The sequence below is a fragment of the Pleuronectes platessa genome, chromosome 7 (genome assembly GCF_947347685.1).
Source record: "Pleuronectes platessa chromosome 7, fPlePla1.1, whole genome shotgun sequence".
Taxonomy (NCBI): domain Eukaryota; kingdom Metazoa; phylum Chordata; class Actinopteri; order Pleuronectiformes; family Pleuronectidae; genus Pleuronectes; species Pleuronectes platessa.
In genome coordinates, this window is record NC_070632.1 from 647,501 (window position 1) to 663,648 (window position 16,148).

At 44.3% G+C, this 16,148-nt stretch overlaps 3 protein-coding genes across 6 annotated transcripts in view; all 3 read left to right on the top strand.

The window, feature by feature from the left end:
- LOC128444027 (uncharacterized protein CFAP97D2) overlaps positions 1-1,117 on the top strand; it is a 3,398-nt gene extending 2,281 nt beyond the window's left edge. Inside the window, exons 2-4 of the mRNA XM_053426317.1 lie at positions 163-243; positions 322-425; positions 865-1,117. Of these exons, the coding sequence (XP_053282292.1) occupies positions 163-243; positions 322-425; positions 865-1,117 (438 nt within the window). The remainder of the gene's footprint in view (positions 1-162; positions 244-321; positions 426-864) is intronic.
- A 2,222-nt stretch (positions 1,118-3,339) lies between these two features.
- Positions 3,340-6,116, top strand: LOC128443854 (NLR family CARD domain-containing protein 3-like). 4 transcript variants are annotated; one of them, XM_053426043.1, is made up of 5 exons: positions 3,340-3,473; positions 4,158-4,344; positions 4,445-4,564; positions 5,014-5,225; positions 5,441-6,116. In XM_053426043.1, exons 2-5 carry the CDS (start codon positions 4,301-4,303, stop codon positions 6,100-6,102), a joined length of 1,038 nt encoding a protein of 345 aa, XP_053282018.1. In that variant the 5' UTR covers positions 3,340-3,473; positions 4,158-4,300; the 3' UTR covers positions 6,103-6,116. The 4 variants fall into 4 exon arrangements, with proteins under 4 accessions (XP_053282018.1, XP_053282019.1, XP_053282020.1 ...); XM_053426044.1 differs by having other exon boundaries at positions 5,444-6,116; XM_053426045.1 differs by having other exon boundaries at positions 5,014-5,213.
- LOC128443853 (NACHT, LRR and PYD domains-containing protein 12) lies at positions 6,116-15,959 on the top strand. The gene is made up of 4 exons (XM_053426042.1): positions 6,116-7,264; positions 10,888-11,061; positions 13,365-13,538; positions 14,643-15,959. Exons 1-4 carry the CDS (start codon positions 6,276-6,278, stop codon positions 14,662-14,664), a joined length of 1,359 nt encoding a protein of 452 aa, XP_053282017.1. The 5' UTR covers positions 6,116-6,275; the 3' UTR covers positions 14,665-15,959.
- The last annotated feature ends 189 nt before the right edge of the window (positions 15,960-16,148 follow it).

The following is a 16,148-nucleotide window of genomic DNA, read 5'->3' on the forward strand; positions in this document are numbered from 1 at the left end:
AAAGATGATCAGTGACTGTATATAAAGAGGATCAGTGACTGTATATAAAGATGATCAGTGACTGTATATAAAGAGGATCAGTGACTGTATATAAAGAGGATCAGTGACTGTATATAAAGAGGATCAGGTTCTGGCCTCACTGAACTCACCTGTTTCTCGTAGGTAAGCTCCGCCCTCCCTCTAGTGGCCACCAGGGGCACCAGGACACCAGCTCACATCACACTCAAGCTGAAGAAGCTGCAGGTCAGAGGTCACACAAACAGAACTTTAGATCTTTAACTGCAGCTTTGAGACGATGTCCTGCTGGTTTCTGTGGTTCAGCTGCAGGACGAGCGTCTGTCCACCATCGACAGAGACAACCGCCTCCTGTCCTCCAGACTGGCCGACATCGTCTGCTCTAAAGGTCTCGTGGACCATCACAACCAGTACCACCTGAGGAGGTAATCTGACCAGTACTTGTAATAGAGTATTTCCACTGAGGTTTGGTTGTGGATAGGGTGAAGAACCAGTCCTGGTTAAGGTCTTTGGTTTGATCAATGGAATAAGGTTGTCGGTGTGTGTGTAGTCCAGGTTCTAGTCATGTTGTGGGGATTTGTCTTTCTTATGGGGACAAAAAGCAAGTTGTCATAACGTCCATCGGTCCCTTGTCTTCTCCTCGGGTCGTGGAGGGAGATGATCCAACAGGGAAACCCCGACCTGATGGGAAGTGTAGGTTAGAGAACGTCTGCAGGAAATCAATGTCCTCTGAAGTTGTGTGTGTGTGTGTGTGTGTGTGTGTAGTCCTCACAGTAACATTAATATCTATCAAAGCTGCTTTTTATCAGGAGTCTTTTGGACCTGTCAATCATCCTCTCGGTCACAGAGCTCACATCAGACAGATTATTGTTTTCACCTCGTCTCCTTCAGTCTTAACGCTGACAAGAGGAGGGAGGAGCTTCTGCTGGTTAGTCGCCAGAATCAGGCCATCTACCAGCGAATCACGTCCCGCCAGTCGGAGTATCGCCGCCAGCTGTGGTTGGACGACTGGGAGAGGGCGGCGTGCCGGCAGCAAAACATTTCCCAGTTCCCCAGAGGCCTCACAGAAAAACAGGTAGAAGAAAAAACTACATGTGTGTGATTGGTCCTGTGTGTGATTGGTCCTGAGTGTGATTGGTCCTGTGTGTGATTGGTCCTGTGTGTGATTGGTCCTGTGTGTGATTGGTCCTGTGTGTGATTGGTCCTGTGTGTGATTGGTCCCGTGTGTGATTGGTCCCGTGTGTGATTGGTCCCGTGTGTGATTGGTCCCGTGTGTGATTGGTCCTGTGTGTGATTGGTCCTGTGTGTGATTGGTCCTGTGTGATTGGTCCTGTGTGTGATTGGTCCCGTGTGTGATTGGTCCTGTGTGTGATTGGTCCTGTGTGTGATTGGTCCTGTGTGTGATTGGTCCTGTGTGTGATTGGTCCTGAGTGTGATTGGTCCTGTGTGTGATTGGTCCTGTGTGATTGGTCCTGTGTGTGATTGGTCCTGTGTGTGATTGGTCCTGTGTGATTGGTCCTGTGTGTGATTGGTCCCGTGTGTGATTGGTCCCGTGTGTGATTGGTCCCGTGTGTGATTGGTCCCCGTGTGTGATTGGTCCTGTGTGATTGGTCCTGTGTGTGATTGGTCCTGTGTGTGATTGGTCCTGTGTGATTGGTCCTGTGTGTGATTGGTCCCGTGTGTGATTGGTCCCGTGTGTGATTGGTCCCGTGTGTGATTGGTCCTGTGTGTGATTGGTCCTGTGTGATTGGTCCTGTGTGTGATTGGTCCTGTGTGTGATTGGTCCTGTGTGATTGGTCCTGTGTGTGATTGGTCCCGTGTGTGATTGGTCCTGTGTGTTTGTGTTTCAGCAGAGGTCAAACAGAAAGGTCACGTTCACGGCCGTGCAGGACGGAGGACGATCAGCGGGCTGCAGCAAGGCCGACGCCCAGGAGCCTGAGGGAGGAGCCTGAAAGACACACGAGCTTGAGCAGCAACACACACTGACACACACACACACACACACACACACACACACACACACACACACACACATCTGTATCAGAGCTTCACACCACGACCTTTCTGTTGAGTGATGATTTTAACGAGTTTAATCCAAAAGTCAAATCTTCTGATTCATTGATCATGAAACTGAACAGAGACGTCATCACATGTTTTATCTTCACACTGAGCAGATCAGCATGAGGTGAAAACATGAGAGTACAGTGTTGTCCACTGGGGGGCAGTAAAGTCATTTCTCACTGAGGGGCTGCAGCATTGATTCATCTGATGATTATGTTATTGTTTAATTCATATTCTCTTTATTTAATTAATAGCAAAATAAAAGAAAGGGAGGAATCATACATTTTGTTTTCAGTAAATTTGAATATTTTTTTATTTGAATATCAAAATAAAGTTTTGGTTTTAATACGTTTGCAGAAATGATTAAAGGACTGTTTTCACATTGTCATGGTGGATTATTAAACGTAGAATAATTACATTTTGTGAAGCAGCTGTAGTTGTTGATTGATTTTCCATCAATCGATTGATAACATCTGGATTTGTTGCACATTTGCAGGTTTAGTATAATATTGAACAAATATATTAAACATTACACAAATATTTCATATTTAAATTGATAATTCAATCGTTAGTTATTGTTTGCTGTTTAGAGAACGTGTGTTAGAGTGAACGGTTCCCCCCCCCCCCCCCCCCCCGAAGGATAAGTGATATAGTCATATATGGATGATTGTTCAGGTTAAACACATAAAAAGAAAGGAGGTTGGAATGAGTTGTCGAGGTGGAGAACCATTAAAGACTTATGTTCATGATCATGTTATCAAAATTATATATTTTTTATAGTTACCCATGATCCCTACCACCCACTTTACGTCACTGAAACCATTTGGAATTCAATGTGTCCTCTGTCACTGGATATTTACACCACAGCACAAGTGAGACTCTGATAAACAACTGAGTGTAAATCTTTACAATAAATGAAGCTTGGGTCAAACATGGCTCTCACATAAACAATCATGCAAACCCAATAATATCCATCTCCAACACACACCTACACGTGTACAGGTCCTGAAGGTCTCTTCAAACTGACACAATCTGGTAAATCAAATGACACCTGCTTGATGTAGGAGACAAAAAGTCATCACTGTTGTTAGATATTATCTGCACATGCATTTTAAAAGGGTTCCAGCATTATAGACAACGTGATGATGGGCCGTTTGGGAGTTTTCCACATTTTAACAAATGTTTCTGTAAAAAATATTTCATGAGTTAAGTTACAAACAGCAGTTTTAATTTTAGAACACACACACACACACAAACACACACACGCACACACACAGTCACACCCAGAGTCATGTGATTTCCAGTACCTGCAGAGAGGGGGAGGAGCCTCCAGTGAAAGTGTTCAGACTGGTTCTAACTTCAAGGAGCAGACGGAGGAGACGTGAAGTCTGAGGCTGGTGAGTGTTCAGCTACATTTATATTATTCATTCATATTATTTCACTGTCAGTGTTTTTTCACTGGATCCAGAGACAGATGTGAACAGCAGGTCTGGATCAAAGAGCCTTCAAAGGACTAATTAACAGAGTTAACTCACAGCTTCACTTTTTATCTTCATCTGTTCATCAAGTGTTTAATAACACAACGTGTTTTCACAATAATATGTTACAGTCACAGTGTGTGTGTGTGTGTGTATCCTTGCTGGGAATTTTTTGGGTGCAATTCTTGAACTTGTCTGTCCTGATTCCTGTGAGCTCAGGAAAACAGGAAGTGATGCAAGTCGCTTACCTTAGTACGTAGAGAGAGAGAGAGAGAGAGAGAGAGAGAGAGAGAGAGAGAGAGAGAGAGAGAGAGAGAGAGAGAGAGAGAGAGAGAGAGAGAGAGAGAGAGAGAGAGAGAGAGAGAGAGACTCCTTCCTGAGGTTTCTGATGTGATCACTGTATTTCCTTGTATATAAGTACAGCTGTGTACTCAAATAAATACCAGTACTACAAACTATGAAGCCCTGCATCTATTTCACAATAAAAACATTTAAAAATAAATGATTTTAATCAGTTGACAGAAACGCTGCAGTGCTTTTATTTTGAAATGGGTCGGCTACAGGAAGTGTTGCAAATATTTGTGTTTGTGACATTTTCAACAGATAAACATTGAAACTGGTGTGAAAGATCATTTCACTGTGTTCTGCTGTAAACTGAGCACAGAACCAGAAGGAAATAGACCAGACCTTGAATATCTAGAAGAGCAGCGTGGCCTGAACCACAACTGAGCCGCAGCCAGTGCAACATGGACGAGGACACTTCAGAGCAAGTTGGACCCTCACACACAAAGTAAGAGACCTGCTACAAACATGTGAAGCTCCAAACTGAATCCTCACAGAATGAACCAGTGAATGATGTGTTCTGAATAAAAACATGTTTGTGTTTGCAGAGGTCAGGACCACAGACTGAGAGCAGAGTCTCCAGGGTTCAGCTGTCTGTCTCTGAAGAGTGACTGGTCCATGAGAGAACCTCTAAACTTCAGTAATGAACCTGGACCCTCACCCACAGAGTAAGAGACTGTTTCTACTGGGACTCTGCTCTGAAGAGGATCTAGTTTCCTCTAGTGTGGCCCCTGCATTAGGACACAGCTTCATTGAAGTTGGTGACTAATCTCTCAGAATCACTCAAAGAGCTCAGACCTCCACCAAGAACCAACACGCTCCTTATGAAACCACTTTGAGATCCACTAGAGACTCATTCTGATTTGGATCTGCACCAAATTCCACACACTGGTAAACATCAGTCCTCTGAACATGTCTTTGAAAGAGGACCCCCCCCCCCGATCTGGTTCACAGACCACAACCTTCAACCAAGTTTACTGGTAATCTGTTGTTTTTTATAATCCCACTAACGAACCAACCAACACACAAACATACTGGGTGAAAACAAAACCTCCTTGACAGAAGTAATGACAACCTGTGACTGTGACATGTGAGTTATCAGGACATGTCTTCACAGGGAGAGGAAGAGGAGTCATGTTTCTGAGGAGGAGCAGTCGTCCTGCTGTGCTTCGTGTCAGGACGTCCTGAAGGATCCAGTCTCCACGAGGTTTCGACACTGGCTCTTCAGACAGTGGAACTCATACTGGGACCAGTCTGGTTCTTCAGGAGACTCCTCCTGTCCCCAGTGTGGACAAAGATCCAGAACAGGAGCTGGAGGTCAGACAGCCGGTCAGAGCAGCACTGTACATGTGTCTGCTGATGTCTTCACTCTGACAACAGCACATGTGGTTTTATTTTGTTCCTTCATACAGCATCAACATTTAACATCGTTAGAAAAGCACAAAGTTAAAAAGCTTTTATTTTCTGTAGTTTTTCTGTATCTGATGAAAACAATCAGCAGATTCTCAGATTCTCTGTCTCTCACATTGTTTCTTGTCTTTCAGCAGATCGTGGTCTGCAGGAGGTTTCAGATGAACATAAGCTCAGTGTGAGGAGGAGATGTGAACATGTGACTGAAGGAAGTGATGAAACAGGAAGTAGAACCCTCCTCAACAGGATCTACACTGAGCTCTACATCACAGAGGGACAGAGTGAAGAGGTTAATACTCAACATGAGGTGAGGCAGCTTGAGACGGCTTCCAAGAAGAAGATCCTCCAGGACACTCCCATCAAGGTCCACCACATCTTTAAAGCCTCCACTGACCAGCAGAGCAGCATCAGAGTCGTCCTGACCAACGGCGTCGCTGGAGTTGGAAAAACCTTCTCGGTGCAGAAGTTCACTCTGGACTGGGCAGAGGGTTTAGAGAACCAGGATGTGGGTCTGCTGGCTGTGCTTTCGTTCAGGGAGCTGAACCTGGTGAAGGACCAGCAGCACAGTCTTCTCACGCTGCTCCATGTTTTCCATCCAGCGTTACAGAAGCTCACTGCAGAGACGCTCGCTGTCTGTAAACCTTTGTTCATCTTTGACGGCCTGGATGAAAGCAGACCTTCTCTGGACTTCAACCACAGGGAGCTTGTGTCTGAGGTCACACAGAGGTCATCAGTCAACGTGCTGCTGACAAACCTCATCCGGGGAATCTGCTTCCCTCGGCTCTCGTCTGGATAACCTCCAGACCTGCGGCGGCCAATCAGATCCCTCCTGCATGTGTTGACAGGGTCACAGAAGTACGAGGCTTCACTGAGGCCCAGAAGGAGGAGTACTTCAGGAGGAGATTCAGTGATGAAGAGCTGTGCAGCAGAATCATCTCACACATCAAGACGTCCAGGAGCCTCCACATCATGTGTCAAATCCCAGTCTTCTGCTGGATCAGTGCTACAGTTCTGGAGCACATGTTGACCACAGACCAGAGAGGAGAGCTGCCCAAGACCCTGACTGACCTGTACTCACACTTCCTGCTGGTTCAGACAAAGAGGAAGAACAACAAGTACGGTAAGAAGAGGACTGACAGAGACGTTCTCCTGAAGCTGGGGAGGCTGGCACTTAAACATCTGGAGGAAGGAAACATCATGTTCTACCAAGAAGACCTGGAGCGGTGTGGTCTTAATGTCACAGAGGCCTCGGTGTACTCAGGAGTTTGTACTGAGATCTTCAGAAGAGAGTGTGTGATCTTCCAGAAATCAGTCTACTGCTTTGTTCATCTGAGCGTTCAGGAGTTTCTGGCTGCAGTCTACATGTTCCACTGTTACACCGAGAGGAACACAGAAGAACTCAACAACTTCTTGGGAACATATGGGAACACAGACACCTTCTCCCTGGATGACCTCCTGAAGAGAACCATGGAGAAATCCCTCACCAGTACAAATGGTCATCTGGACCTGTTTGTTCGCTTCCTTCACGGCCTCAGTCTGGAGTCCAACCAGAGAGTCTTAGGAGGCCTGCTGGGTCAGACAGAGAACAATCCAGAGATCATCCAGAGAGTCTTAGGATGGCTGCTGGGTCGGACAGGGAACAATCCAGAGATCATCCAGAGAGTCATCAACAACCTGAAGGAGATGAAGAGTGATGACATTTCTCCTGACAGAAGCATCAACATCTTCCACTGTCTGACTGAGATGAACGACCACTCAGTTCATCAGCAGATGAAACAGTTCCTGACGTCAGAGAACAGATCAGAGGAGAAACTCTCTGAGATCCACTGCTCAGCTCTGGCCTACATGCTGCAGATGTCAGAGGAGGTTCTGGATGAGTTGGACCTGGAGAAGTTCAACACATCAGAACAGGGTCGATGGAGACTGATCCCAGCTGTGAGGAACTGCAGGAAGGCTGAGTGAGTCCAGACATGATCAATAACATGTTCAATCAGTGTGTGTGTGTGTGTGTGTGTGTGTGTGTGTGTGTGTGTGTGTGTGTGTGTGTGTGTGTGTGTGTGTGTGTGTGTGTGTGTGTGTGTGTGTGTGTGTGTGTGTGTGTGTGTGTGTGTGTGTGTGTGTGTGTGTGTGTGTGTGTGTGTGTGTGTGTGTGTGTGTGTGCAGGGGCGACGCGTCCCATTGGGCAAGTTGGGCAGTTGTCCAGGGCCTTGTCATATTAGATTTTTCTTTGTTGATTTTTTAATTTTAAGACAGGCTTCATCGTACTTTCTTTTCAAGTTGGTTTTTGAACACCGTGTCTTGTTTGTCACTGACCGGCTGCTTCACAGGAACGAGCTCTGATCTCACTTTGTCTCTGAGCGAATGAGAGAGGGCGGAGCCTGTGTGTGTGTGTGCTGTCTGGGGACACACACTCACACACACTCGCCCGCACAACACTGTACAGGGAGCCGCTGTAGACCGCGGGTTGCCGACCCCTGGCTACGGCGTAAGAACGATTTGTTTACAGTTCCACCGTTAAAGAGATGCGGACGTCAAAAGTTTTGACTCACAACATTAGTTCATCCTCACATCCCCCCCCCCCCCCCCCCCCCCCCCCGGTCGCGGGGACACAGTTTGAGAATCACTGCATTTGGGAGACCCAGACGTGAACTGTCCCCCGCGCCCCCTCCCCTTCCCCCTTCTCACACAGCATCAAGCAGGGCGCCTGCAGTTGCCAATTCCCCAAACAGTGATATGATAGATAATAGAAAAACATGTTTGGGTGTTTGGTTAGTGCAGGGGTCGGCAACTCCCTCTGCAGTGGCTCCCTGTGCAGTGCTCTGCATGTTGAGCATATTTTAAGAACGGTGAACTTAACGAATCAGTTTTCATATGATGAACATGAGTGAGCGTCACGTTCACTTACATTTTCTAAATCATCATCGTATCAGGCCGTCATGAAATACCAGGAGCGGGTGAATGTGTGGGTGCGTGCTCCCAGATAGCAGATACACACAAACAGGCCCCGGGGCTCCGCCCCCCTCACTCGCTCAGAGACTCAGTGAGATCAGAGCTCGTTCACGTGGCGCTCAGTGACTGACTGCTTCTTCACAGTGGAAACAGTGAAAACACAGAGTTTCTCTGGTCTCAGCTGATCACAGATCAGCAGCTTCTTGATCAGAGCAGAAGCTGCAGTTGGTTTGTACCGAGCTTCAGTGTCTGTGTTCGCCTCCAGTCTGACCTGCTCTCACGTTTTGTTTTAATATTTCATCAACTAAAATATGCGTCACATCCTGTTACATCCCGGCGCTCTTTCCTGCAGGTCGCTAATCTATAGTGTCCGACCCCCGGCCTCGGTAAACTAACCAGGGATAAAACCCCAAGAAGAAAAATCTGGGAGGAAAATAGAGTTTAATTCTGCGTGGACAGATTAATTTGCTTCACTGCCAACGATGCAGGTTTACCTGTATGCTTGATATGTGGAGAGGAATTAGCAAACAATAAGAAATGTAATGTTGAAAGATATTTCCAGAGCGAGCACACAGCATCTGCTGAAAAGTATCAGGCTGGAGATGAATAAAAAAACATATTTCTGTATTTCATTTATTTCAAAATAGGCCTACACATTTTGTTCTCCCCTTCATAAGAGTTTGGTCTTTTCCTTTTTTTAACAGGTTAAAATAGCAGTTAAATGTCAACAGTTTTTTTATTGTCGTTCTATAATTTAATAAATGCAACAAACTATAGTTTTTATATATATTGTATAACTTCATATATATATAACTTTATAACCTGTGTTATCAAATATGTTTTGCGGGCCTCCAATTAGCCAGAACCGCCCCGTGTGTGTGTGTGTGTGTGTGTGTGTGTGATGAAGTCATTATTATTATTATGTACATATACAGTCTCATTGTTCTCATGTACATATGAGAACAACTAGATCAGATGTGGAGAGTGAAATCCAATGTGATCACTGTGCTGGAGTTTGAGGGTTCAGACATACGACCATGTGGGGTCCAAGGAGGTTATTGTATATACTGAATATTTATATAGATATATATACTGTATATATATCTATATATATATCTATACAACTGTGTTTGTCCTCCACCACCAACCAGTGCAGTGTCCGTCCCTCCAGGTTCCTGACATGTTGACTTCACAATAATATGAGGTCACTGTGACCTTTGACCTTTGACCACTGAAATCTAATCAGTTTGTCTTTGAGTCAAAATGTGAAGAAATCCCCTGAAGACAGACTTGAGATATCATGTTCAAGAGGCCATGAACATGTTCTGTGACCTTGACCTTTGACCTCTGACCACCTGATTCTAATGAGTTCCTCTGTTAGTCTGAATGAACGCTTGAACCAAATCTGAAAGGATTCTCTTGAGGAGTTTTTAACAAAGAGGGGATTTACCAGGGTGAGGGTCACATGATCACGTTTTGTATGAATGTTGTGTTATCTGATTTAATTCTCACAGATTTGATATTTTCTTTAATTACAGACTCATTCGTTGTTTCCTCTCAGTGACTCACTGTGAAGTCGTGGCCTCAGCTCTGAAGTCAGACCCCTCACATCTGAGAGAACTGGATCTGAGTGGAAACAAGCTGCTGGATTCAGAAGTGAAGCTGCTGTGTTCTGGACTGGAGAGTCCAAACTGTCGACTGGAGACTCTGAGGTCCTTAAATCCTTCTTCACTTTTCAGACTTTCTTTCTTATTGGGTCATTATTTATTTAACTTGTCTCAGTTCTGCTCTGCTCACTGTCCCTCAGTCATCTGTCACTCACCCAGCCTGTCAGTCACGTCCACCTCATCAACTCCATTCACCTGCACTCACCTGCTCCTGGTCACTAAGAAAGTGTCAGTAAATAACATGTGGACTGAGGCCGAGCACTCGTCCTCCTCAGGTTTTCAAAATAAGGCACATTCTTATTGAAACACGTTGGACAGTTGATAACAGTGTTCATTTTGGCAGCTATTTTTGATTTAGTCTTAGTCTTTTGACGAAAATGCATATTAGTTTTAGTCACATTTAGTAGCCACATTAAATCCTTTACCCTTCTCAGGCCCAGGGAGTTTGAGGGTTCAGACATACGACCACGTGGGGTCCAAGGGAGGTTAATGTATATACTGTATATATATAGATAGATATATACAGTATATATATATATATATCTATACAACTGTGTTTGTCCTCCACCACCAACCAGTGCAGTGTCCGTCCCTCCAGGTTCCTGACATGTTGACTTCACAATAATATGAGGTCACTGTGACCTTTGACCTTTGACCACTGAAATCTAATCAGTTTGTCTTTGAGACAAAATGTGAAGAAATCCCCTGAAGACCGACTTGAGATATCATGTTCAAGAGGCCATGAACATGTTCTGTGACCTTTACCTTTGACCTCTGACCTCCTGAATCTAATGAGTTCCTCTGTTAGTCTGAATGAACGCTTGAACCAAATCTGAAAGGATTCTCTTGAGGAGTTTTTAACAAAGAGGGGATTTACCAGGGTGAGGGTCACATGATCACGTTTTCTATGAATGTTGTGTTTTCTGATTTAATTCTCACAGATTTGATATTTTCTTTAATTACAGACTCCGTGGTTGTGGACTCTCAGAGACTCACTGTGAAGTCGTGGCCTCAGCTCTGAAGTCAGACCCCTCACATCTGAGAGAACTGGATCTGAGCCACAACAAGCTGCAGGATTCAGGAGTGAAGCTGCTGTGTTCTGGACTGGAGAGTCCAAACTGTCGACTGGAGACTCTGAGGTCCTTAAATCCTTCTTCACTTTTCAGACTTTCTTTCTTATTGGGTCATTATTTATTTAAATTGTCTCAGTTCTGCTCTGCTCACTGTCCCTCAGTCATCTGTCACTCACCCAGCCTGTCAGTCACGTCCACCTCATCAACTCCATTCACCTGCACTCACCTGCTCCTGATCACTAAGAAAGTGTCAGTAAATAACATGTGGACTGAGGCCGAGCACTCGTCCTCCTCAGGTTTTCAAAATAAGACACATTCTTTTTTTTCTTTTTTTCTTTTTGAATATATTTTTTATTGAGAACCCATATCACAGGAGGTGTACATGATACAACGTTCACAAAAGAGCTTTAGAACAATGCTAACATCATTATGTATAAATTATCCCTCCCCCTCCCCGAACATACAGGACATCCATCCGGGAAAAACCAAAAAAAAAAAAGAAAACACATACATTAACATCATCAAGCTCACCATTTTTTCAAGTTGTGTACTACACACTATAGCTCACGAGGATAAATATCACAACTGTAGATGCTAGAGGGCTGCTAAGTGGTAGTAAGCAGGCATAGTCTTAAGTTTACCCAAATATGTCAGCACTGGATCCCAGACTGAAAGGAATTTGTCCCTGGACCCCCTGAGAGTGTATTTTATTTTCTCTAACTGTAGGAACTGCATTAGGTCATCAAACCACAGAGACACACTAGGTGGATTTTTAGATTTCCAATGTAATGAAATTCTTCTACGTGCCAGCAGTGTTGTAAAAGCAATGATGTTTTCATATCTTTTCCTTATTGTACAGTATCTTCTATCAGTAGTACCAAATATGGCCATTACTGCACTGGGCTGTAGATCAATATCAAGAGCCTCTGACAGTGTTTTAAAGATCGCAAACCAATAGGATGTTAAAACTGAGCACGACCAAAACACATGGGTTAAGTCTGCAGGAGTATTTCCACACCTGTCGCAGCTTGCATCGTGTTAGGGTATATTTTAGCAAGTCTGGTTTTGGAGTAGTGGATGCCATGTAAGATCTTAAACTGTATTATGATTAATCTGGCACATGAAGAGCTGTCATTCACTCTTAGTAAAGCACTGTCCCAAATGTCTTCTTCCAAGTCCTCTCCCAGCTCATCCACCCAAGCTGCCTTGATCTTTGCAAGAGTTGTATTTTTAAAAGAGGATATACAGTTATTGATTCTTGAAATAAGTCCTTTAAAGCTGAAGGTAGTTCTAACAGATCATCTAAACCAGAAGGTGATGGTAAATATGGAAAGTTGGGGTTTAAATCTGTAAATGCCTTGTCTTTGCCATAGAGTAAATTCGGAGTGTCTAATCTAGCTGGAAGGAAAAGATGATTATTGTGTATGGGACTTATATGGAGAAGATTATTAAACCCGAAGCTATGTCTAAGTTGAAACCATATTTTGAGGGTATTTATGACTACTGGATTGTTGGTGTATTGAGAAGTAGAGATGGGAAGGCTGGAGGTGACCAGGGCTCTGAGAGAGGTTGAAGTGCAAGATGCAGCTTCAAAATGGCACCAGTCCGTATCAGGAGTGTGGAGCCAGTGCATGATTTTTTGAACATTTGAGGCCCAATAATAATGACAAAGATTTGGGAGAGCCAGGCCACCCTGCATTTTAGGCCTCTGTAACAGTTCCAGCCGTATTCTAGGTTTCTTCCCCTCCCATATAAATGAAGTGAAGACCTTTTTAATAGATTTGAAGAAAGATTTAGGGAGATAAAGTGGAATACACTGAAACAGATAAACAAACTTGGGGAGCACATTCATTTTTATACAGTTCACTTTTCCTGCTAAAGATAGGTGAAGTGTTTTCCATTTCTTCAAGTCTGATTTGACTTTCTCAAATAGCAGACAGAAGTTTTCCTGGTAAAGCTTCTGCTTGTCCCTTGTAATGTTAATGCCCAGATATCTAAAGCCATTTCTAGACATCCAGAACGGCAGAGCATTGTCCTGTATTTGAAGAGCCAAGTCATTAACAGGATAACAATAAGACTCATTCTTATTGAAACACGTTGGACAGTTGATAAGTATAGAAACAAACAGGAAGTGACATCAGGAGCCATCCCTACTTTAAACTGTGTTTTAATTACACAAACCTGCTCAGTGACCAACACACAGAGAAGAAGCTGATGAATGAAACAATGGTCCAACATGTCTGATCTGATATTTATCTTCAGGTCACAGACTGGACTGAGGTCAGCAGCATGTTGAGAGTCTGTGTTGACATGAAGACGATCCACAACAACAGGAGGACACATTCTAATATTCATATTTCTTTATCAAGGTTGAGGGACTGCAGTCTGTCAGAGATCAGCTGTTCTTCTCTGGCTTCAGCTCTGAGGTCAAACCCCTCTCATCTGAGAGAACTGGATCTGAGCTTCAACAACCTGCAGGACTCAGGAGTGAAGGAGCTGCTTGATCTACAGCAGAGTCCAACCTGTCGACTGGAGACTCTGAGGTCAGTAGATGGTTGGAGTCAGTCCACGCTGCTTTCATCAGTATTTTACTAAACACAGTCAGTATCACAGATCCAGGGTCTGTGCTACCAAGCAGGATTTGTGGTTATCAGGTTAACTTCAGGTTTAGTTTTTTCAGTTCTACGAAGCTCGTCCACTTCTTAACCAGGTCAATCACCATGGTAACTTCTGATGACAGCTAACCTGCTCCAGGTTAAGTTGGAGATCAACCAGTATAGAAGCTCCGCCCACTGACCACAGTGACTCTACACTGTTGTGTGGTGCTCACTCTCCTTAAAGGGACGGATAAGGGAAGTTTAAATCAACGTCTGGTTGGTTCAGTTGATCTCTAACTCACCCAGAACATCTCAATGTCTCCAGACTCATCCTGTCACCAAAACACCAGATGACCTCAGCTTCCTGGAGACAGGTCCATGTGTGTGTCCTCAGAGACAGTGTGTGTCTTCTTGTCTTCCACTCGTCAGATTCAGATCTCGTGGCCTCGAGTTATTTATCTCGTTCACACGTTATTATGTCGTGGTCACGTAATATATTTTGACCAGATGCCACCAGGGGGCACTGTAACTTACACAAGCTGGACCACAGCTGACAGCCTCACACGAGGGACAGAGACGGTGTCGTCTTCATCTGATCTGAGACAGTTTGTCCTCTCACTTCATCAGTGAAGAACTGATCAGGTGGATCTTTGTCACAGCTCTGAGATCAGTGGGACTGAAGCCTCTCCTCATCACATGGTAACCAGGAGCTCTTTATACAGAGCAGAACCTCTGCTGAGGTCCATCTGTCTCCTCTGGTCCCAGTTTGTCAGAAGCAGATGTTCATCAACACACAGTGAAACATGGCTTCACCTGTAACAGCACTAAATCCACCTCTCAGGTGTCCACTCTGCACTTTGACATGCAGAGGACACACACTGAGCTCTTAGCGTGTTCATTCCAACACGTGAACATGAAGCAGAGAGGAAGCTGCTCCACCTCTGAACAGGACTGAAGTCCCTGCTGCTCTTTCTACTGGATGAGCTGCATCACTGACTCACAGCTGATGAAGTGAGTCTCTGTGACACTGATGTCTTCTTCTCTCAACAGGTGGGAGTCTAAGTGGAGGTGAGTGTGAAGAGGACAGTGTGTGTGGACGGAGGCTGAGCTGTGTCCTGAGGATCCAGAGGCTGAAGCAGCAGCAGCTTGTGTGTAGTCTCCAATCTACACAACCCCTAATCTGCATGTGTTTGTGAGATGAAGCCGGAGCACCTGGAGAAAACACGGGGAGAACATGCAGACTCCACACAGGAAGACCCCATCTGAACCGGATTCAAACCAGCAACCTTCCTGCCCCGATTGTGTTTATGGAAATGACACAACACAAGCAGAATATATAAACCCTCTATAAAGAGTCACATACAGTGTGTTTAAGTTTGTCTTTATTATTGTCCACCTTTGTCCCTCAGTGTGTCTCCATGTGTGTAGAACCACATTCTGTGTATATGTTTGTTTATGATCTTAAAGTTCCTGGATTCACGTCACAAATTGATTTAGTTCAACACAAAGTTCAACACATTGAAATATATATCAGAGCTTCACACCACGACCTTTCTGTTGAGTGATGATCTTACATGTCTCACTGAGGGGCTGCAGCATCGATTCATCTGATGATTATGTTCTTGTTTAATTCATATTCTCTTTTTTTAATTAATAGCAATCAGAGAAATCATACATTTTGTTTTCAGTAAAGTTGATGTCTGCAAATCATTTACAAATATATAAACAGAAAATCATTTTAAGATTAAGATTAAGATGCATGTATTAGTCCCAAACACAGACACACTCATGCAGGTAGGGAAATGTAACCTCTGCTTTTGACCCATCTGGTGCAGGACACACAGAGCAGTGAGCGACCATGTACGGCGCTCGGGGAGCAGATGTTGGGGGAGTAAGGTGCCTTGCTCAGGGGCACTAGACAGGGTAGGGAGACTCTTGGATTTTTGGACAGATCAATCCAGGTTCGTCTTTTGTTGTCTCTCCGTGGAGTCGAACGTCTCTGGTTCGACTCCACGGAGAAACAACAAAAGGATTTTTGGACAAATATTTCCTTTTCTGCTCAGAAACACAACAGCAGTAACTCCACCTTCACAGTTAACACTCAATCATTTACAGTAATACATATTCAGTAGCCCACATACGATCGAGTGGGACTGTGGACACTGTATGTACATACATGGTCTAACTATCAGAGTGGCATTTATGGCTTTGTGAAAGCCTGTGGGAAAGTGAACAGTTGACATGTAGCTCAGTGGAGCTCTGATTATAGAACCTCTGGACAACTTCTGCACTGTACAATTGCCATATTTTCCTATGGGATATACTCATTGATCACCCATGTCAATAAAGTGTGAGACTGTAAAAATACTTCAGTTGTTTCTTTGTTTTATCAGTTTCAGCAGGTCTTCCATTAATACACCTGTTGTGTTTTGTCTCAATGCAAAGGAGAGAATGGAGATGATGCTTTGCTCCTCTGTTAGTCCATGGGAGGAGTGGACATCATCAACGTCTTGAGGGACATTGTCCTAAATGATAGAAAGAGAAGCACTGCATTGA

What these genes read in the sequence shown, in the direction of transcription:
- LOC128443854 (XM_053426043.1), top strand. Translation starts at nt 4,301, where the DNA reads ATGGACGAGGACACTTCAGAGCAAGTTGGACCCTCACACACAAA. An exon ending in GTTGGACCCTCACACACAAA is followed by an intron (nt 4,345 to 4,444) that starts GTAAGAGACCTG and finishes TTGTGTTTGCAG; the next exon opens with AGGTCAGGACCACAGACTGA. An exon ending in AGCTGGAGGTCAGACAGCCG is followed by an intron (nt 5,226 to 5,440) that starts GTCAGAGCAGCA and finishes CTTGTCTTTCAG; the next exon opens with CAGATCGTGGTCTGCAGGAG.
- LOC128443853 (XM_053426042.1), top strand. Translation starts at nt 6,276, where the DNA reads ATGTGTCAAATCCCAGTCTTCTGCTGGATCAGTGCTACAGTTCTGGAG. An exon ending in AGGAACTGCAGGAAGGCTGA is followed by an intron (nt 7,265 to 10,887) that starts GTGAGTCCAGAC and finishes CTTTAATTACAG; the next exon opens with ACTCCGTGGTTGTGGACTCT. An exon ending in TGTCGACTGGAGACTCTGAG is followed by an intron (nt 11,062 to 13,364) that starts GTCCTTAAATCC and finishes TTCTTTATCAAG; the next exon opens with GTTGAGGGACTGCAGTCTGT.